The sequence below is a fragment of the Elaeis guineensis genome, chromosome 2 (genome assembly GCF_000442705.2).
Source record: "Elaeis guineensis isolate ETL-2024a chromosome 2, EG11, whole genome shotgun sequence".
Taxonomy (NCBI): Eukaryota; Viridiplantae; Streptophyta; class Magnoliopsida; order Arecales; family Arecaceae; genus Elaeis; species Elaeis guineensis.
Window position 1 is genome coordinate 122,544,784 of NC_025994.2, and position 23,888 is coordinate 122,568,671.

Here is a 23,888-nt window from a genome sequence, read left to right on the forward strand (position 1 = left end):
ATATGTTGGCATTTTTATAACATGATTATATTTGGATCGACTCCTAATGGCAAGATTTTGTAACAGAATTGGCATACAAGTCGAATATTATTTATGGACAATTTGTTGATTATGTAATTAAAACTTGCTCATTAGATAGTCCAAGGCTCAGCAAGGTCAATGATATCCTCTTAATTTTATTCTCAAACACTAATAATCAAGTCTGATTGTTAGCAATTGTGTTTGAGATTTTAGAGCTGCCATGAAAATATGATATAGCTATTGTAGTAAAAAATATTATTTTTTTTAAACCCCATTATCATTATGCATTTAATTCTTTGATTAAAAGTTACTTCAACAAAGATGCAGCTACATGATGTTGTATGAATGGATTGCTGTAATCTTTTTCAAAATAAACATATCTAGTGCTTGGATGATTGAAGATGATATTGTACTTCACTCCATCAAATATTCAATTCTACCCGATCTAAATAGGATAAGTTGTATTTGATCCGTAGCAAATTCATGAATAATGATAAAATATCTCAAATTTGATCTAAATATATAATTTTTTATTTTTTTAAATAAAAATAAATTTATATATAAAAAATTATAATTTTAAGATCCATCCATCTCGTGTTGCTCCGTCTCTAGTTCCATCTCGAGACTTTTTTAAAACCTTTCCGATAAATGTGGAGCGGGTACCGATAAATGTATATCCCGTTCCGTTTTACGTGTCCCGGTGGCTGGTTCTCCTGCAGCCACTTGCGTAGGTGCCGCTCCGGTGCTACGAGAGGGTTGCCCATCAGCTTAATTTAGCGCGTCTAAATCTCGAGAGGTTCAGTGGACCGTCCAAATCCGGAGGTACATATGCGATAGGTGACAGGCACACATTGTTTGATCTTGAATTGTTTAAATGTGAGGTAAATCCCGCGAGCGACAACTGACTACTGGGCCTGGTCATCTAATAATTAGTCCCTTGAGGGTGGGAACCTGGGTGACCTCCAGTCGAGTCTACAAAGCTTTGGGACTGGGCAGGGGTACGGTAAGCGGCACCACCTCGTCGGATGCATGGAATGAACCCGACGCGCGCGGCGGAGCAAAGCGAGAGAAGAATAAGAGAGGATTCCTTTATCCCGCTGGCACCTTGTCCTCTTTCCCTTTCTGCCTCTCTCTGGAAGCCTTCCCTCAACGTCCGACCATCTCGCCGGCTGGCGGTGCTTTTATAATCGTAAGAGACCACGATTCCTTTCCCGTTCCTTGCTCCAACTTCTCTTGTTTTCTTGTATAATATGATATAATATGATTATTCCGCTTTAATTCCAAGGATCAGATGTCATCGCTGATAGAAATTCTTGTTTCCTTCTAGCTGGATGAGAATTTAGGGTTAGGGTTTTAACTTCTTTCCTGACTTCTGATCGGTTTTCTTCTTCGATTCTTCCTTTAAACCGGTTTTTGATGCGCCTGATTACGTTTTTTAATATAGGCTTAGCGTTTTCGTGAAAGAAATTGCTGGATATGATCCGACGCTTATTTCCTTCTTATCCCCTTCTCAGGATTGCTATTTCTTCCGGCTTTCGGGAATAATCCGAAGGAGTCACGATGAGCGAGGTGTTCGAAGGCTACGAACGGCAGTACTGTGAGATCTCGGCATCTCTCTCGCGGAAGTGCTCATCGGCTGCTGTTCTTAACGGAGGTAAAGATGCATCGTCTCTCCTGCGATCTAGATTCAATTGAACGATGATTTTATTGAATGATGATCGGTTTTTGCAGAGCAAAAGAAGCAGAAGATTTCCGAGATTAAATCCGGAATAGATGATGCGGAAGCTTTGGTAATGTCTTTTGATTGCTTCGATTTATAGATAATAGATGCAGGTTATCTTAAGGTTTCGAACGAATCTTTGTAGATTAGGAAGATGGATCTGGAGGCGAGAAGTTTGCCGCCAAGCGTGAAGGCTGGATTGCTTGCAAAGTTGAGGGAGTACAAATCTGATCTGAATAACTTGAAGAGTGAGCTCAAGAGGATCTCAACTGCTAATCCTAACCAGGCTGCAAGAGAGGAGCTGTTGGAGTCTGGGATGGCGGATACACTTGCGGTATGCTATGGCCTTTCATTTATTCTCGTTCTTGATCTTGTTATTAGTGTGAACTGCCATGCCTCATTGTTTTTTGATTTCAGCTGGAGGACAATGTAGTTTTATTTCTTGGATATGTTCTGGATGTTTTTTTTCCTGTGGTTCTGATTTTCACCCATCATATGCCGATTTATTGCCCTAAGTACTCTTTTGTATTTCGGTCACCTAGCTGAATATGATACCTCCATGTCATGATTCAATAATACTCGGGGAGGCAACAATATGTTCTGCAAGATAACTTGTTCTATCTCCATTTTCTTATATTCTGTGAAAAAAACAGAAGTGCTTTCTTAGATGTGTGTGTAAAATTTGACAGTTGGTTTCTAAACATTTTTATAAAACTCACTTTATATATTTTCTGGTCTCCCTGGTCATGGACCACTTCTTTTTAAGTTCTAATATTTTCTTTATATGTCTATACAATATGGTTGAACCTAGTAAACCCATGTTTTGGCGTTAACTGAACTACATCAGCTACACTAATGGTTGCATCGTTGATTTTTTTGGCATATTACTTTAGAGCATCTCTTTTGAGGCTATGCACTCACAAATCTCATTACAAATGGTCACATCACTAACCTCTATCTCCATGTCTGTGTCCTATTCATTGTATGCTCATATATGGCTGGCAATCTTCCATAACTGTGATAAAAGCATGGTATGTTGTGTTACAAAGCTTGCTTGATTCCACTTTGTCGTCTACCAAATATATGCATAAGTCATGGTTAATGTTCTTCTTCTTCTTCTTTTTTTGGCATACATGTGCATGATGGATGGGTCAGTAAACATTTATCATCATTGAATTCATTATGAGTGGTTATTGATTAGGAGATCTTTCATTTTGAGTGTCCCTAAAGCAGTTCTGTAAAGTAACATGAAGTGTAATAATATGACAGTTGGCTTTCACACATCAAAACACTGAAAATGTCACACAAGTCCATAACTTGCATGTGATAATGTTCATCTTAGGCTATGCTAAGGAGAGCCTTGAGTTAGATATTGTGTTCTTGATTACTTGGGATATTGTTGATTGTCATAATGTATAGATTCTTACATCTCTATACTTTCCATTCATCAGTAAGTCTTTATCAATAAAAGAGGAGATTGCTCAGGACTTTGTTATCAAGCAACTCTGGCTGGATATATTTGTCGATATCTTCTTTATATGTAGAATTGTTCTGGATAATTTCTGATGTTAGTTATAGTTCGAGTGTGGCATATAATCCGGGTACATGATTGGGGCACATAAGATGGCAAAACTTTAGCTGCTTAGGGTGTCTTTTTATATAAGGTATTATAGGATTTGAAATTTTCCATTTTAGAAAAAAATTTCATATAGGGTAATTGGGATTCTAAATTTTTCATTTTAGTGGAGCTTTTGAAGATTAGTTATTTGATGATTAAGAGGCTTGGTTTTCTTGTCAAACAGATCATACAAAATATAGAAGTGTCTACTAGGGCATGCTCAGAAATCATTGTTTGTGATCTGGTATAGAAGAGAAGGGATTTCTTTAAGCTAGATTTGACCCTTCTCTTCTTCTTCTTCTTCTTCTTCTTCTTCTTCTTCTCTCTCTCTCTCTCTCTCTCCCTTCCTCCTTTCCCAATCTTTTTGATGTATCTTCTCTTTTCTTCAACGCATACCAATTAATATCTTTGCTTATAGTCTCTACCAATAATTTCTCCTTGTGTCTCTATCTCTGCTTTTCTAGACCTCACTTTGCCCCTGTTTTCTCTTCTTGATCTTTTTGTGCAATAATATGATGGTCAACTTTCGCACACATAAAATGCTGAACGTGTCTCATGAGTCCAGGTCTTGAACGCGACCATGTTCATGTTAGTCAGATTATGCCAAGAGAGGGTCTTGGTTATCCAGCAACTCTGGCCAGGTATGTTTATCGATTTCCTTTTATATGTAGAAGTGGATATGGACAGGTTTTGATGTCAATTATCAATTGAGCATAGCATATAATCTGGGCACAAGATGAGAGCACAAATGCTATGGTATCTGTTAAAATATTTAGTCATGCTCTGTATCACTCACACATCAGCAAACTCTCATAGACTTCTTTTACTCTGTTAAGTTTGCAATTTTCATTGTTTAATTTCAAAATTTTGTGAATTGATATTTTTGTCATGTTGTAATTAATCTTCAAGTTCTTGTTTCTTAATGATATTTTAGAGTTATCAAATTGGAAGTTCATTAAAGTTTGGTGGAATGTGGCATGTTATATCTAAATATTGGATTACACAGGTGTCTGCTGATCAAAGAGGAAGGTTGTTGATGTCAACAGAGAGACTGAATCAATCTTCTGAAAGGATCAAGGAGAGTAGAAGAACTATGTTGGAGACAGAAGAGCTTGGTGTTTCAATTCTTCAAGACCTCCATCAACAACGCCAGTCTCTCTTGCATGCTCATAATACAGTATGTTTTGAGTGACCATCATCCTTTATTATATACTATTAGCTGCCTTTTATTTTCATTAAAATTAACAATCCATTAACTATGTTTCTGTTCATTACCTTTTCGAGTTCCCTATGTTTTATTGAGTGCCTTGGTTTAGGATCATGCAATCAGATTACTTTGCCTATGAAAACAAAAAAGACAGAAGATGAGTCCAGCTAATGTTTTTTGGGTTGTTGTTGGACTCACATTGTGGGTTGAATGGGGATTGGGGCATAAGCATGCTGAAGCTTGATGTGGTTAATCTTAAAGATCGTGTTTTGAAAACCATTGGTGGCAGAGTAGGATCGAGTTCCCTTTTCATACCATCACACATAGCTGTCGTAATGCTTAGGGCAACAATTCAGGTAAAAAAAAATGATTAGAAATGAAATGGGCTTTGATAATAGAAGCGAGGGAAACATAATGAGCTCATATCCAGAAAGAGAGGTGTTTTTAACATGCTAGTCCTAACAAAATGTAGGACAGGTTTGTGATATTGCACTTGGATTAAGATACAGCTCTGATGATGACTCTGAACTAAAGACGTGGTTGAGCATCTATATTAGATATTTTACTGTTATTGAATTCTCCAAAATAGCCAGAGAACTAACTTAAATTTTCTGCAGCTTTTTTTTTAAATTCTGGAAAGTGTTCAGTGAGGAGTCATAAATCTCTTAAGGGCTGTTTGGTTGCATATGAGTTTTTTTCTTTTTTAAAATGACAGACAATTGTAGGAGATGGTTCTGTTAAATTTGTTGTATGAAAAAGAGGGGGATATCCGTTTTTCATAGCTGTTTTTCATAGAATTCATCTTTTAGGTTTTAGATCCTGTCAGATTTGGCGAGACCTTCATGAAGAATAGCCTAACTGATGTTTTTGTAGAGCTTGTTTGTTTCAGTTTCTGTATAAACCCATTTCAGTCAAACTTGTCATCAAACAGCCCCTTAAGAATTTCTCTAATATTTCTGTATGCATAATTAGTTCTGTAACTGATTAATAAGCTATGACAAACTGGTCAGCTGCTTGATATAATGATGGCCATAGCAATTTAGTACGTTGATTCCTGATTGCACAAGAAACAACAGTTCAAGTATTGTGTCTTGTTCTTGTAGTCATAGATGCTATGCAAAGCACATATTGTGTGATACATATACCAAATTTGAGTGCGTTGCCATAAAATGATGTGCAGCCCTTCTAATGGACACAACAGACATGAATTTATTTTATTCAACTCTGAATTATGTGGGATAATGCTATGAAAATCAATAAGCATGTTTAACCCATTGGTTACGTTTTTTGTTTTTATATTTTATATTTTTTAGATTCACCTGCTATGAATTCTTATACATGTAATAATTGTTCTGGACAAGTATTGTTAAATAAACTCATTTTGTACCTTGTAATTGCTCTCAAGTAATATCAATAAGAGAAAACAAAATAAGGAAAACAAAGTTTATGGAATACAATATTGTTAGGTCCATATTAATGGTGTTTGAATGCTTTTATTTTTTCTTCTTGGTTAATAGACCACAAAAGTGGGGTAGCCCACCTCCAATACCCCTGTTGCCCCAGCGCTAGATCAGGGCTCAATTGCAGCCTTTCAGGCCTCACTAAGAGATCTTACTATCAGGGTTGTTGGCACCCCTAAAAGCATGCCATTAAGTATCATTGTTTCATGTTGCATCTTGCTTCTTAGGCTACAGACCTTGTAACATTGAATATGATTAATGCCATGCTTATACCCTGAGATTTGTACATATAACACTTCTTCTTTTTCCCTGGGGGAATGATGGAGTCGATGGAGTTTATTGCTGATTGTGAAGGCAGATGGTGTAGAAATACCTCTGAATCTTAATAGGACCAATTCCTTAGAGTTGTGCATGAAAGATGGGGATTTCCTACAATTTGGAATTATGGTTAGTTCTTATAAGGGTTTCTTCCCCCTTTTTGAGGGAATTTGGTTGCCCTGAGGCCTTTGTAGCATATAAAATGGAGTTAAAAATAATTTGTCCAGCAGAACCAAAAGTAAAGCATAGGTTTTCTGTTTTTCTTTGTTCTATCCTGTTTTAGTTTTTCTTAATGCATATGCTAAATCAAAGCTCAGTTTGATTGTTTAGTTTAAGGTTATGCGGTTACAAGGAGATAAGTAGTCGTATCCATATTTGAAGACTGTTTCTGTTAACATTAGTGGGAACCCTATGTTTGATATATACAGCTGGTATGCTTTGATCTAGGCTTGAGAGAGCTAGGACTGCTCTTTCAGGTTATAGCTAGTGAATGTCATGGACCAAAACTCCTTTTATAACCAAGTTGGTAAGCTTCAGTACCAATTCTGTGAGAGAGATAGTTCTCCTGCATATCTTTCATATACTTGAAACTAGTTTATGCATGACGGTAAATCATAGCAGACCGGAATCCTTAAATTTTTGTCTCTTTTTTGTCAACTATTGCAATATTTGAAATCAAAATCTAGTCACATCGTATTCCTTCCTAGTTTCTTAGCACCAATGAAACAATAGTTATGTATTGTTAGAGAAGCATGCCATTTTAGACTTTCAGGCACAAAAGTGATTCAGATCAGGCCAGAGTCTCAAATTTTCGTCTTATTATTGTCAACTATTGCAATATTTGAAACCAAAATCCAGTCACACTTTAGTCCTCAGCACATGCTTGGCACCAATGCACCTATAGTTTTGTATTTTAGAGAAGTATGTCATGTTTTGGACATATTTAACTTGTACTATTGCCATGCCAATTAAAGCATTCAGTTATTGTTTATAAAGAATTAATGGAGGTTTTCTGATATATCACTGGAAATTTCAAAAATAATGTCTATCATCATTGAATATGAAAAATTATCTGTATCATACTTTAATGAGAAACACTTATCTGATATTTTGAATTGATTAGCAAGAAGTGGTGTTGACTGCTGTTGTTTTTTTAACCCTTTGGTTCTCTGGCTGCCTGCAAGCTTGCTGCAAAATGAGAAGATATTGCATGTTCCTTTTTCTTCACGTTCTGGATGTAGGACTGTCTATAGAATTCTTTAGCCAACCGCCGTCTATGCAAGATCTCTCTTAAGAACTGTACATCAAGTTGCATTCCCTATTTCTATTATCTTTGTTAGGCTTGGGTCTAGTGGATGTCCCATCCGATCCTGATACTCGGGACAGTACCCTATCATGACACTCTGGATGGTGGACGCCTCTCTGTCCTGTCTGGACTCACATCCTTGCCTCTTTCTGACTAAACACTATCATTGAGATGATTATGTGCACCACTTATTGAATGGGGCAGTTCCACCAAGCTCTACTCTCTTGAATCATGTTTGTGATGCCGGGCAGACAGATCAGCAGCTAAATGAATTGCATTGTTTATCATTTTTTTTTTTTGACACACGTATGCATGCTTGGGAATTCTTATCATATGTTGTCCTACATGGACCTACATGTTTGATGAGTTGAATCTGGTTTCTTTGCAGCTACATGGGGTGGATGATAACATTGGCAAGAGCAGAAAAATCCTGACGGCCATGTCCAAAAGAATGGACAGGAACAAGTGGATAATTGGAGGCATCATTGCCGTACTTGTGTTGGCCATTCTTCTAATTCTGTACTTCAAGCTCTTTCACTAAACATTGCTACGGAAGATTTCTTTATGTGATCGTCCCATGTTGGTTTAACAATCAACGAGTGATGTACAATTGGCTGGCCCTATGTTCTATCTGTTTTCCTTTCAGTCTCTGAGTGTATCTAAAACTGGTTTGTTTTTACGGAACAACTTTATTTTGTGTGGTTGTTTCATGATATATGGTGCATAGGTGGTTTAAGCTTGAACAATCCTGGAGAATCTTATACATATCTGAGTGCTCCTTAATTTCCTTTTTGGTGGTTCTGATCTACTGCATCAATTGTCTCTTGAATTGTCTTGGCAAGGAAATGTTTCAGCCAAATGTTTCTTTTCTTGAGATTTTGCATTACACAGCAGCCCAGGAGAATGATACTAAGGAAGCATATAATATGCCAAGACATTGCATTTAACAAACGAAGCGATCACAGTAAAGCTCATGACTCTTTTTGCCTTTCTGGGTGTAAAAGGGCTCATATCACCTTTGGAGCATGTCTGCGCTGGCGATGTCACTGACGGCTGGATAATTAGTTAACGGGAGAAGAAAAGAGGACTCTGAAAGCAGGATTTCTTGAGATCTCTTACTCCTCTCGTAACCAAATGAGAGATTCTAAGTCACTCTTATTCCTTCAAAGGCGTTCCTTTATATTTCTCCCGCTCTCAATCCAAACACTGTTATATTTCTCCCTCCACCGTAGGTGTTAAGGTTAATCGGGCCAAGTTGCCAGATGGACCAGTCCGATAATCACTCACCACATTACTCTCTTGCATTTAAATAATGAGAAATTTTTTATGCATCGTATGCGGTGATTCGTTCACACATATTGGTTCAGAGATGTCGGCAAAACAAAAAAAATTTTTTTGTCGATTTTGTGCAAGACCGAACCACTGCATGCCCTACACAAAGAATTTCTCTTAAACAATTCAGGATCAAATGAACGATGGCTGTTATCCACCATATACGTGCTTAAAGATTTGGACAGGTCCATTGAACCTCAATGGAGCAAACATGGACACATAGAGTTGAATTTGTTAAAAAATACGTTTCAAGATTCAGTCCACATTGAGCTCACAGCGAGATTCAAGACGATGAACGAAGTCCAACGAGTCTAAAAACAGCTCAAACGGAGTTCAGACGGCGAATATACGTACAAAAGAAGCTTGAAGCAGGTGGCACGACGCACGAGACGATGAAGGCCGGCAGCGGGCTGGCGGTGGCGCAGCCGGGCCCGGCATACGCCTACGCGTGCAGGTGTATGCAGCCCAACATGCAGGCGCATGCGTGGGGGTGCAGGCCCAGTGCCCTGTGCGGTCCACCATGGACCGTAGGGTACTGGATGGTCCATGGAGGCTGCGTGGACCGGTCACACAGTCCACGCACGGTCCACGAATGATTTTACACGATCCGATGGCTCTGAAACGAGCCATTTACGATCGGATGGCTGAGGATGACTCCGGATGTGATCAGACTTGATCTGAGGCTATAGTGCATGATCGGACGGCTCTGATGCGAGCCGATCATGATCGGACAACCATAAATTGTTCTAGAAATTGATTGGGACTCAGTATTCCTAGTGTAACAGTATTTTTGAGATTTTGGAACTTGCATAGCTCCGATTGACGAACTGTTTGTTGCGTTGGATAGCTGGTGACGTCCTGGAGGTGCAGAAAAGCTTCAAGAGAGATTTCAGAGAGATTTTGTGAAGATTTTGAAACTTTCTATTGAGAAACTTTTGTACAAGGGTTGAGTGGTGAGTTTCTCTTGTATTGATTGTGTTTTATTCTCTCATAGTGAAGCTTGCATACCCCATGGAGGTAGGCTTGAGGCCGATCCACGTATTTGTATTGTGTTTCTTGTTTTATTTTTTCTTTCTTCCTGCTGCATCATGTGGTACCGGATCCTGCATAACAATTGGTATCAGAGCAAGATGGCACTAAAGCATAGGTTGCGGCGGTGGTGATCGCGATAGAAAATGGAGAAGACAAGCACAATCAAGGTGGAGATCAACAGGCTTGATGAAAAAAGTAATTTTTCCTCATGGCAGGTGAGAGTGAAAGATGTGCTCATCTAGCAAGGGTTGATCAATGCTCTCTTGTACGAAGAAAAGCCGACTACCATGGAGGTACAGGATTGGAGGCGGCTACAGATATAGACGATGAGTACGATCTGCTTATACCTAGCGGATGAGGTAGTGATTCATGTGCTTGGCAAGACTTCTCCGATGATGTTGTGGTCGAAATTCGAGGAGTTATCATGGCGAAGTCTCTCACCAACACTCTCTTCCTTTGAAGGCAGTTCTATCAGCTGTAGATGACTGAGGGACAGAGCATGCAGGAGCATCTCAGCCACTTTCAAAAAATCCTCACTGACCTCCTCAGTATTAGCGAGAAAGTTGAGGAGAAGACCAGAGCGCTGGTCTTACTAGCATCGCTTCCCTCTTCGTATGAATCCTTAATGACTGCTCTTCTAGTGGGGAAGAACACCATCAAGATCGATGAGGTCACCGCGGTGATTCTTCAAAATGAGGTTCCCAGAAGGGAGAATCCAACTTCGAGCTCAGACGGCAGCTCAGTTTTGGTGGTTTCTGGAAGAGCAGGAGGTGGTAGACAGAGCGATAGGAGATCACGATGAGGGCGGTCCAAGTCCAGGATGAGAGACTTGAGCAAGACCAGATGTTATCAATATGATGAGTTGGGGCATCTAGCAAGAGATTGTTCTCAACTCAGGGATCAGATGAGGACTACTGCAGCGACGGCTAGTAGTGAGTCAGAGGATGATGTCCTAAAAATATCTGATGAGGTATCTACTTCTTTCCAGTAGTGAATTTTAGATTCTGTATGCACCTATCATGTATGTTGTAGAGAGGAACAGTTTGACTCTCTAGAGAGCAGTGAGGATATTATTTATCTGCTGTATGGATCGAGCTATACGATCAGAGGAATCGAGACGATCAGCTAAGGACATATGATGGTGTAGTGAGAAAATTGGAAGAGGTCTGATACATACCCAATTTCAGGCGAAATCTTATCTCATTGAGCAGACTGAATTCGAGAGGCCATAGGACGGTAGCTGGTAGAGGAATTCTGAAGGTGTTGCACAGCGATAGGATTATTCTGGAAAGAAAGAAAAAGACGAGAGGATATTACTACCTAACGGGGAGCCCAGTGCGAGGTGAAGCTTCAAGAGTCAGGAGGAGCCCAGAGTGTGGTGGAGCTCCAGGTAGAGGTAGATCGGCATTAGCAGGAGATTCGGAAGGACAATAGGTGACGTCGCAGAGTGAAGTTCCTATTGCTGCAGGAGACTTTCTTGAATAGATCTTTGGTTAGAGTGGACACTGCCGATGACAGAGATGGAATCGAGTGGCCTGGCTCAACTCCTACGTTTGCTCATTCATGAGACAGCAGGCATGTCCCAGGGCATGGGGATGAGACGGATCACAAGCTCTCAGAGATAGATGGAGGCCGAACATCGAGTTGAGTTGGAGATTGTTAAGAAATATGTTTCAAGATTCGATTTATATTGAGCTCACAGCGAGGTCCAGGACGACGAACAGAGTCCAATGAGCTTAAGAACAGTCCAAACGGAGTCCAGACGGTGAAGATACACACAAAAGAAGCTTGGAGCAGATGGTAGGGCGCACGAGGCAGTGGAGGCCGGTGGCTGTGCAGTCGGGCCCGATAGACACAATCGCGCGGCCGAGCGCACAGGTGAGCCCAGCACAGGCATGCGCAGGCCAGGCTAGCGCGTGGGCCCAGTGCCCTATGCAGTCCATCATGGACCGCAGGCTGCTAAGCGGTCCATGAAGGCCACGTGGATCAATCACGCGGTCCACGCACGATTCACGAGTGATTTTGTGTGATCCAATGGCTCTGGAATAAGCCGTTCACGATCGAACAACTGAAGATGACTCCGACCGTGATCAGGCTTGATCTGAAGCTATAGTGCATGATCGAATGGCTTTGATGCGAGGCAGTCACGATCAGACGGTCATGGATTGTTCTAAGATTGATTGGGACTCAGTATTCTTAATGTAACAGTATTTTTAAGATTCTGGAGCCTATATAGCTCCGATTGACAAGCCGTTTGTTGCGTTGGATAGCTGGTGACGTCTTAGAGATGTAGAAAGACTTCAAGAAAGATTTCAAAGAGCTTTTGTAAAGATTTTGAAACTTCTTATTGAAAGACTCTTGTACAAAGATTGAATTGTGAGTTCTTCTTGTATTGATTCTGTTTTATTCTCTCGTAGTGAATCTTGCACGCTCTGTGGAGATAGATTTGAGACCGATCTACGTATTTGTATGATTTTTTTTTTTCTGCTATATCATGTGATATCAGATTCTGCACAACAGTATTAATGTATCGTAGTAGTAAGTTTCCTTTTTTCTCTTTTCTTGCCTGACTCCGAAAGTGGTTCTCAAGTCTTAAATAGCTGATCAGGACGAATTATTTTTCATCGTGAATTATGAACAATCATTCTACTCAGATAAGGGAAATATATGAGAATCTGGGATATACCCAGTAAATACAATCAGAGTTAAGCATTTAAGCTATGTTTGGTGTTGCTTCTCCTTTACGAAGGAAAAGCCAGGAATTAGATGTTCTAGATTCTTCTAACCATGTTTACTATTTTTTTTTATTATTATTTTTACTTGTAGGAACTTTTTTTTTTATAATATTATCCAACCTTTATTTTTTTAAAAAAATATTTTTACGTAATATTACGAAAATTTATTTTTCAAAATATTTTTATTTTGAACATCACAAACATATTTCTTTTCAGCAATATCAAACATGCCCCTGATGGGGTCAAGCAGGTCGAGTATCGAGCATGGAATGATATTTTGACATTTTCTCTTGCGTAGATGGTAACTAACCGAGAGGAAGGGATACAACCCCCTTTTCTCTCAGTCCTTCAAGGAGACATACGAACCAAGATGTCACTCCCAAACGCCCAAAACCGGCCACATTTTTTCAGGATGGTGCCATTAAAATCAGCACCTACACGGGATCTCCACCAGGTGTCACAGCTTGCAAGAAAAAAACCTTGTCTGAGGGGAGAGGAAATGCAGATCAACAATAAATTTAAAAAAAAAAAAAAGGGAAACACAGCAACTCGCATATACATGATTCACTCATCGACGGGATCAACTCCATCGGACGTCCCTACTAACTGCAGTTCAGATGACAACCGCACGGGTAATTTATAAGCATAGGGGATATTGGAATCACTCCCAAACAAACCTTTTAGCAAAAATAAACAGCCCGAGTAATAATTACTTAACTAATAGATTGCTCCACTGAAATCAAGCAAAGGCCCAGTTGGGCAGCTTCTAGAGTTGTTTCTACTTTCTATTGCTGTTCTATTGTAGGACGACCAGGCGTTGCGGAATGGCATGAAGGGGTGGCAACGGAAAGTTATGTTGCATTTTACAGGAAGAAAGCTCTAGACAGGCCTGCAGCCATAGAAAACACATTTGCATTTCTCTTGCTTCCAAACAACAACAAACTAATTCAAGAACCACCTGCAAGAGAACTCAGACCAACTTGGCAACAATAATTTATTAAATTATTAACCCACTAAGATTTTTTTTTTTTTTTGGGCTAAAAGCAGACCAACTGACACCGTGCTTCCATTCCTTCCAAATATAGTTCCCAAAAATCTAGATATGATAAGACAACGTTGAAGCGGAAAGAGATTCTATAGGCTTTATCATGAGAATAATTTAACAACATTTTCTGAGAACTGACGCAAATTCCTCCGTCCATTATGTAAGGGTTTCAAAAGAAATTCAACTGATACCGACACCCAAACTTAGGTGAACGGCTCCTCTTACCGGCACCCAAGCTCCCTTTTCTAATGAAATTACAGTTCTCCATCAGAATATCCCTCTAATGAGGATCACAACTTCCTGCACTAATTACTCCCCATCATTGAAACCCATCATCTCACGTGATTTTATACACAGATGAGCATAAAGTAAAAATCTTCCAACTTTTCTCCTCTCGCCCAGAAAAACCAAAAATTTCAGTTGCAATTAGTTGATGATGTGAATACACTTAGCAAAAGATCACCAAGCTCCAATCATAAGATAATAAACTCTATTGCAAACAAAGCACCACCTCTAATATGAAAATACAACTGTCTTCCCATCCATGAATAACACCATCCCTCATCTACTTGAGCCAATGATCATCATTAACGATGATAAGAACTCATAAGTCGACTAATTTTCACCTTTCAGATTTGCTTAGATCAAAAATTTTATCTTGCACTTAACACATCTCGCTGCCCTATGTCATGCTCTCTAAGTTTGAATACACATTTGATAACTTATTCAAATGATTGGGTCCATTAAGAATCGCATTTCAAATTTAAATGCGAAGGAATAAAGGAAAACACAGTACAACACCACAACAACTCCTTCAAGCCCGGAAAACCAAACTACCAGCTCGACCTAAATCAGGGCAAGCCACTAAAACCACCACCTAGGCATCCCTCTATCCATTGCCATTGTCTGCCTTCTTTTTTTGGTCTGATAGGGGTATTTTTGTGCTCCCATATCTTTGTAATTTTAGGGTGGTAGGCTGGACAGATGGGTGTTTCCCAGGGAAGCAGAGGGTATCCAAAGTTAAGTGCCTCCAAGCCTAAATCTGTACATGAAATTTGACTCAAAACTTTCAAAATCATGGCAGCTACAGGACAGGAATTTTGTGAACTCAGAATCACACTTAAAACAAGTGACTTCATGCATATATTGGACACGTCAAAATTTGCCAACAAAAAGGTAATTGAGATACCAAATACTGAATGTAAATCATCAGATCTGTGAAAAGAGCAGATAATGCCATGAAAAATTTATTCAGTTACAGTGCTATATAATCCTCCAATTGTCATTCACAATTTATCATAAAAAAGATCACAATCTTCGGGGAAACCAGGTGATTATGTAAAAATTATGAGGCACTCACATATGGTTTAGTTTGATTTGCTTAAGTGATGCCTGCCAATATTATTATTATTATTATTGTGTTTTGGTTTGGGAAAGGGGGGGTGGTGGGTGGTAACTAAAACCAAAGGAATGACATGATTACATGCAAGAAACTAGCAAAAGAGAGCCAGAGAGCAATCAATCAATCAAAGTAGCAATATAGCACTAATGAAATTAGCATGCAATGCATTGTTGCATGGACAAGAATGCAAATGGATCATAAGAGGGTCCTTCCCTTATCTCCTTGAAAATCTTTACAAAGGTCTCTTGACAGGCCCCAAGATCAGCTCAACAAATTAAGCACCCTTTTCTACACACTAACTAGATGATCAGCATGCATACCATCACTAGTCTCCTACCTCATCATATGCCTACAGTGCATGAAAGCATACCAGTACCACCACCTGCATCTAGGATAACAAAATGCACCATAATTCCAGATTGGAACACTAAGTATCAGGGCAAACCAAGAAGATTAAAGATGAAAAAGTATACATTCACACAACACTTCTCATAAGTTAAACCTAGTAACTGCATTAGCTGGAAAGACATTGGAAGCAGAGATCGTAGTTCAGGAAGTGGAAAGGCAGTCAAATGACAAAATAATGAAAGCAATAAATTATGTTTAAGCCCTCTCAGCTCCTTCCTCAGTGACATTGTTGATCACACGCTAATTGTCAATTAGATTATTTGACAAGGATACAAACATCTATCATCGAATATTTTACAAGGCAGATGTAACTGACCCCAGTGCCCCAGAGCATCATTCATCTTTTGTCTGATATACCACCATCATTTAAAACTCATTGCTAATATCAAACTCACAACTGATTAAGACCCCACCCCATTCATCATAAACAATTCAAACTGGATGTCCAAATAACATTCACACAGCAACAACCATACAAAAGAAGCTAAATTTTGAAAGACAAAAACAACAAATGTGACCTAAAAAAGGAGACTTCCTTCAGGATAAAGATAGATAGCTAGCGAAGCATCTCTAAAGAGGGGCCAAACATAGCATTACACCCCCAATCGATTCAGAATTTCCATAAACCATTCTCAAAACGCAGAATCCAGACACGTAATTCAGAATCCAGAAACAAAACCCTACATTTGTTTGAAACTAGATATTGAAAAGGAGTCTACTACAATCTTCTTTTACTTCTCGGATGAGTTGGGCCCTCGCTTCCTCCCGAATCCAACAACTGAAGAGAATTAAAAGAAAGAAGCAACGAATCACACAGCAATTCCAAAAATCCAAATAAAAACGGAATCCAGATAGAAACTAGAGAACAGAAAAAAGGATTAGGTACCGGCGGTGACGAAGCGGCGGTTGTACTGCATGCGCTTGTAAGCCCTGCCGCGGGGCTTCTTCTTCTTGTCCTGCTTCGCGACCTTGGGCGTCTGCCCTCTCACCTTCCCAGCACGAGCCAGAGATCCGTGCACCTTCCCTGAAACCAAGCAACAACGTGAGACGGAGAGAAAGGCAGATCAAGAATAGAGGATCTAAAGAAGGAGGTGCTGGAAATCTTTTGGCTGACCCATGGCGGCGGATTGGTTTGTAGGGTTTGCAGCAAGCGACCGGGTGAGGGAAGGGAACGAGGAGACGCTGAAAGCGAGCGGGTGAGGGTTCTGCCGGTATTAGGGTTTCGGAGATGAGCTTGAAATATATAGATAGACAGGCGGCAATCGGGTCCTGTCGAGTGAGATGCGAGTTGGGTCCGATATGGGCCGGGTCAAAAATTTACCAACCCAAATCCTGTATTATTCAAATCTAACCTAATATCTATACAATATATAAAAAGAGAGCCCTGAACTCTTCCAGCACAACGCACATCAATTTTCTAGCTTACCACATATCATAAATCTGGAAGGAATCCTAGACTCTCTTTTGTCAGGCCTTCTTCCTATATATATATATATATAATTTTTTTTTTGCTCGATGCGCCATGGACTTTCTCTCAACCTTCTCGAAGGCTCTTTTTCCCTCTTTCATGGGTCTCTGCCGTCGCTGTCTTACTCTCCTCACCGCCACCTCCTATCGGTGTCTGCCATCGTCTTCATCTCCATCATCATCGGCATTGGCCTTGCCCCTATCTCCCTCAAGTGCTTTGCTTTTTACATTTTTCCCCTTTTTTTTTCTTTTTTTTTTTGTGCTTCGAATCCTTTCAGAGGTCTTTTTCTCGGAGATTTGTGGAAATGATAGCACGATCGGGGTTTCTTAGGTTTCGATTAGGGGGTTTTTCCTCCTGATCCTCACCGTCGTTGGATCCCCCTTCAAATTTCCCACAGGTGCTTTCCTTCCCCTGGACCTCCATTTTTTATTTTTTTTTTGCTTCGAACCCTTCCGGTGGCCTTTTTTTGGGAGATCTGTGGAAAGGATAGCACCTAAGGGAGATCGGGGTTTCTTAAGTTCTGATTAGGGGGTTTTTTGGAGATCTGTGGGAAGGAGACGGCAGCTGAGGGAGATCGGGTTTCTTAGACACCAAAGAATGAAAAAAAAATAGAGAAAGTAAGAAGAAAAACATAGGAAAAATCAGTGGAAACAAAAGAAAGGCAAAAAAAAAGGGAGAAGGGTTCGGGGAGGGGATGAAGCTAAAAAAGAAAAAAAAAAAAAAGACAACTATGAAAAGGAAAGCACGTGAAGGAGATTGGAGGGAGTGGGGGGGCGTGGGAGGTGCCTGAAGCTGGGGAGGAGAGGCGAGAGGGTTGATGGCACCGGAGTCGGAGGAGGGGAGGGGGGTTGGTGGCATCGGAGCCGGAGTAGGGGAGGGGGTTAGGAGTCGTGCGGAGTCGAATACGATGCGGACGGGGGATGTTGTGTAGACGGTGGTGGGACAGGACCGCAGCGGGGGCAATGCGGATGGCAGCGACCTGGGCCTCACGTGGTGGAGGGAGCCAGCGGGAGGAAGGGAAGGGAAGGGAGAAAAGAGAAAGAAAGAAATAAAAAGAAAAAAAAATTTGGAGAGATGAAGAAAAAAGAAAAAATATTATTATTTTATTATTAATAATAATTTAAAATATTATTTTTAAATAATAATAAAGTAGTATTTAAAAAATAAAAAATAATATTTTAAAAAATAAAAGTAGGGGAGGGATAAGAGATAAAAACAAAATTTTTAAAAAAATATTTAAAGTAATATTATTACTTTATTATTAATAATAATTTAAAATATTATTTTTAAATAATAATAAAGTAGTATTTTAAAAAATTATAAAAAATAATATTTTTTAAAAAGTGGGGATGGATAAGAGATGAAAATAATATTTTAAAAAATATATTATTCTTAAAAATAAAATATTATAAAAATAATAATAATATTTTTTAAAATACTAATTTATTATTATTTAAAAATAATAATATATTATTTTTTAATTTTAAAAATAATAACATACTAATTTAATTTTTTAAAAATAATAATTTTGATTATTTTTTTAAAAAAATAATATGTTTGGAGATCTGAATCGATCCATCGAATTAGATCAAACAGTATTATCTTATTTTATATCGATTGTTATTATAATTATTTTTTATATTTTATAGTATAATGAATAATTTTATTATCTTATTATTGGTATCTTTGTTAGGATATTTTTTTAATTTAACTTATAGTATCATCTTATTTTATATTGATTGTTATTGTAATTATCTTTTTATATTTTATAGCTGCACTTATTTTGTTGTTTATTTAATATTGTTGCTATTTAATTATAAATTTTTTAATAAGCAAGATTTAAGACATGTTTAATACAGACTAATAAGAATAATAATAGTATTAATTTTTGTTTGAGATGTTTTTATTTTCATAGATATGATGGACGGTCGCTAAATTCTAGCAGCAACCTCCGTCCAAGTTTATGGGTACTGGAAGACTACTGCACTACAGCAGCAACTGTGCTTCAAAATTTCTTTTCGGGACAGTAAGACTACTGCATTGTGCTAGCAACTGTATTCGGATCCTTCGACTGACCCTCCCCTTAAATAATGTTGTAAAACAAGGAGCAGAAGGCTGTTATTACTAAAATAGCAACCCTCCTATATAGCTAATAAGAAATCAAATTAGATTTCTCATATGATGCTAAAAACTATATGATACTGATGGAGAATAAAAAAAAAATTATCTAATTCTGCTCTGACTACAAACTCTCTCACTCAAAGCAAGGTATGGTTAGTGATATTATTTCTTACTGATTGTTTTTTTTTTTAATTATTATTTTTTATTGTTTCATCAATTTGCTCGAAAAGAAACTCAGAGAATTGAGCCACAAAAGGTGAGTTGCGTATCTTTTTCTTTTTTTGTTAGTTTGTTTGATTATTCATTATGCTTTTTATATTCCCTCATTAGCTTAATGAAATAATGTTGGTATGAATCTGATAGCTTTTAGATTCTGATGGAGGAGTTTAATACAGCATAACAAAGTTGAGGTTTAATATATGAACTTGATATTCGATATAATATAATGAAATTATCGACTGCACTTAGTAGGTAAGACTGTGAATCTCATTGCTATTTTTTTATTATTAATTTTTTATTATATTTCAAAAATATGTTATTATTTTTATAATTTTTTGTTCGTGAAAAAAATAAATTTTAAGTCCATGCAGAAAAATATCTTGCCTTTTAATTTTTTTTCATCTTTTCTTTATTTTTATTGATTTCTCTATATTTTTTTAATTTTTTTTATTTTTTCATTCATAGAAGTCTCAATCGAGTGGGAGGCTTGGAATGGTCGAATAGAAACGTATAGATCCATCTTAATCAGATTGAAGGCTTGGAGCAGACAAGATAGCTTTCTCTTCCCCTCTCAACAAAATTTATTGAAATCTATTATTTTTTATAGATTATTTTTTATTATTATTTAGTAATTAAAAAATTTATTACTATTTTGATGTTAATTCGATTTTCAGATTGAACAACTTGAAGGTAATTAAATGATGATGAAAAAATTTATTAGTATAATTTTAATTTTAAAATTATAAGTTTTCCTACTATCTCAATAGACTTTTCAACAATGGAAATAATATTTATAGTATAGATATATTTTTTTGTTAGAAAAAAAGTGAGTTATAACTACCTTTTTTTGGATGATTTTGTAGTTTTAGATCTATGTATTAAGCAGATATCTTTAAGAAGATATTCGTTATATTTTACTCCACATTAGTTTATTAATAATTTAAAAAATTATAAAATTTTTAACTTTTATTTTATTATATTATTTGTTATTAGAGTAAGTAAATCAAGTATTTTTTTCATATTTTTAGGTGAAATAATAACATATTATTTTTTAAAATAATAATTTGTTATTATTTAAAAATAATAACATATTATTTTCTAATTTTAAAATAATAACATGCTAATTTTTTTAAAAATAATATTTTTATTATTTTTTAAAAATAATATGTTTGGAGATCTAAATTGATCCATCAGATTAGATCAAACATTATTGTCTTATTTTATATTGATTGTTATTATAATTATCTTTTTATATTTCATAGCATAATGAATAATTTTATTATCTTATTGTTGATATCTTTGTTAGGATATTTTTTAAATTTAACTTATAGTATCGTCTTATTTTATATTGATTGTTATTATAATTATCTTTTTATATTTTATAGCTATACTTATTTTATTATTTATTCTATGTTGTTGGTATTTAATTATAAATCTCTTGGTAAGTAAGATTTAAGATATATTTAATACAGACTGATAAGGATAATATTAGTATTAATTTTGTTTGAGATTTTTTTTATTTTTATGGATATGATGGATGGTTGCTAAATTCTATTACATCAAACAGTATGGTCTTATTTATTTTATTAAAATTTATTATATTATATCATTTATTATTAGAATAAATTAATTGAGTGATTTTTTTTATGTTCTTATATGATTTTATTGATTTAGTTATGTTTGCTCATATCACTTAATAGTGGAGTATTTGATCATTTAGATGGTTCTTTTTCTCCTATTATATTTAGCTTTTTAATTCTATTGAAATAGATTTTTAGATCAAAATAAAATATTATTCTAAAGAGACATGATGTACATGATATTAGGCAGGTTTAAGAAAAAGATATATCAAATTTTAAAATTTTTTAAGATATTTTTAGTAATTTTAGTTCATAGCCCTATAAATATTTTAAAATATATTTAGGATTTATTTTTAATTAGTTGTCTCTTAATTATAATTTCATAAGTGAACATTTTTAAATTTTTTTTCAAAAAAATTTGGAAGAAATTATAAAGAAATTAGAATTGCTTAAATTAAAATATAGAATCATGGTTCAATATAACATAATGAAGTTATTGATCGTACTGACCAAGTAAGACTGCGAATCTCATTATCTTTTTTTGATTATTAATTTTTTATTATATTTCAAGAATATGTTACTATTTTATAGTATTTGGTTTGTACTAAAATAAATTTTAAATCAATACGAAGAAAAATCTTATCTTTTCATTTTTGTTTATTTTTTTATTAATTTTTTGCATATTTTTTGCATATATTTTTTTTGTTTTTTTTTTTATTTTTTTCGTTCGCTTTTTCTGTTCGCAGGAGTCTCAACTTAGTGGGAGGTTTGGAGTAGCTAAATAAAAAAGTTTAGATCTATCTCAATCGGATGAAAATTTTTTAACGATCGAGATAATTCTGTCACTATTATTTTATTATTTTACTGTCAGTAGTTTAAAAAATTTATTACTACCTTGATGATAATTTTAAATAAAATTTTAAAATCAAAAATAAAGTTCTAGATAAGGATGATACTTGATGTCTTGTAATAGTTAAGTATTTCATTATTGTATCATTGTTAAGTATCAATTACTTTACATTGAATGATTATATATTTTCAGAGTGCACAAATAGGATCAATATAGATTTTTAAAAAATAAAAATATTTAATATTTAAATATTAAATATTTAAAATTATGAATTATTTTTTCAATCATTTTGATTCGTATTTTGTTATGGAACTCAATTCACTAATATTTTAATAAAATTTTTTGATATTTATATTTTTAATTTAAATAAAAAAAATTATGTTAGATGAAGATTAATAAGAATGTAAGTTCATGGACTAATAAAAATATTATATGTTATATTGTATAAAAAATTATGTATTAATAAAATATTTTAAAATTTTATTTTGATATAAGATAAACTTTGTTATATAGTGCGGATTACACATTAGTATATATATTAAAATAGTGGCTTCTCGGTGGAGAAGCCTCCATCCGCCACGTGTATGGGATACAGGCGCTTCCATCCGCCATGCAGAAGATGTCGGAAGTATTCGTGAGGTTGGGAAAGGGGCGGCGCTCTAACGCATGCGAGAGGGAAAAGGCTTTTCGTTTTCGCTCCGTAGACGCCCTCTGAACTGTCGAAACATTCTTGGAGCCCTATCGAAGGGAGTCGTCGCCGCCGTCCGTTGCCTAGAGCCATGTCAGGCGATGGCAAAGCTACGGTTTGGTGCCCGAAGGGGAGCCTCTTGATGCCAATCGAGTCCATCGCCTAAGATTCCCTGTTCGCCTGCTTCATAGACTCCGGAGGATGCCTCTCCGTGCTTTGAGAGGATGTGTTCGCCCGCTTCATTGGGGTTTTGTGCGAGTTGTGGTGGTGTAGCAGAAGGCCGAGGAGGTGGGCCTTGCAGCCAGGAGGCGGAGGACGGCAGGAAGGCCATCGACGGGAGGGAGAGAGAGGAGGAGGCGGAGGAGAGCGAGGAAGGAAAGAGATCACGGAGATCGGAAGGGATTCATAAAATTGGAATTAGATTCGAGAGACAAGGTGCGGAGGCATGTTGTTTGGAGGTGGGCGGTGCTCAATGCCGAGAGCCAGTGTTGGTCTGCAGGAAGAAATGCAAGAGAGTGAGAGAATAAAAGTAGCGGTGGAGGAATTGGCGGATATAGAGAGAGTTAGGTATTTAAAAATTGCATCTTTTTCGTCTCATCATTCTCTATTTTCTTTTCATTATTTGTGAAGGGTTCCCAAGCAATTCAGCTTTTCCTTCTTTCCTTTGTTTTCCTTAATTTTTTTCATGTTTTCACCCATTTTTTTTTTTGATTTTTCCATCCTCAGGAGTCCCAACCAACTTGGAGCAGCCAAACAGGGAAGATTAGATGATGGTTGGGGTTTTGTGTTGGGTATTTCTTTTCTTTTTCTATTCTCGAGAATCTCAATCAGGTGGAACGGCCGAACAGGGAAGCTTATACGGTGGTTGGAGTTTTGTGTTGGGTACTTCCCTTCTTTTTTTTTATTAGTTTGTTAGTTTGTGTTAAGAATGTTGCAAAGAATTTTTATTATAATTTATTTGAATTAGGTTGATATGCTGCAAATTTGTTTGGGTTGGATGATCTATGCATTAGAAATTTCTTTAAAGAAAAATTTGAACATTTGGAGTTGAAAATTGGATGATAAAATAAATTAATTTTATGAGATTTGATGATAAAGTAAATTGATTTTAGTTGGAATACTATAGGAAGGAAACGTCCCAACGTCTCTGATTTCAATTCTCTTGACGGTGAAATGAAAGATTTGAATAAGGAAGAGTTTGGCACCAGTTCAAGATTCAAACAGCAACTCCTTCCCTGCTAACTTATTCGTGCTAATGTCACATTATCCAGATATTGATAGACCAACGAAGTCATCAAGTGCTGGTGACAAGAAAATCAACAATAAAAGATTAAGAAGAAGTCGGATAGATTTACAGG

General features: G+C 36.7%; 2 protein-coding genes across 3 annotated transcripts; one reads left to right on the forward strand and one right to left on the reverse strand.

Moving 5' to 3' along the window:
* Positions 1-978: 978 nt before the first annotated feature.
* Positions 979-8,396, forward strand: LOC105036768 (vesicle transport v-SNARE 13). 2 transcript variants are annotated; one of them, XM_029263558.2, is made up of 6 exons: positions 979-1,210; positions 1,536-1,675; positions 1,753-1,811; positions 1,887-2,075; positions 4,366-4,536; positions 8,039-8,396. In XM_029263558.2, the coding sequence occupies exons 2-6, from the start codon at positions 1,582-1,584 to the stop codon at positions 8,189-8,191; spliced, it is 666 nt and encodes a 221-aa protein (XP_029119391.1). In that variant the 5' UTR covers positions 979-1,210; positions 1,536-1,581; the 3' UTR covers positions 8,192-8,396. The 2 variants fall into 2 exon arrangements, with proteins under 2 accessions (XP_029119391.1, XP_073109228.1); XM_073253127.1 differs by lacking the exon at positions 979-1,210 and adding an exon at positions 1,239-1,365.
* A 7,722-nt stretch (positions 8,397-16,118) lies between these two features.
* Positions 16,119-16,857, reverse strand: LOC109505636 (small ribosomal subunit protein eS30z/eS30y/eS30x). Its single transcript, XM_019849200.3, has 3 exons — positions 16,719-16,857; positions 16,491-16,628; positions 16,119-16,382 (listed from the first exon to the last, which is right to left on the reverse strand). Exons 1-3 carry the CDS (start codon positions 16,720-16,722, stop codon positions 16,336-16,338), a joined length of 189 nt encoding a protein of 62 aa, XP_019704759.1. The 5' UTR covers positions 16,723-16,857; the 3' UTR covers positions 16,119-16,335.
* Between the last annotated feature and the right edge of the window lie 7,031 nt (positions 16,858-23,888).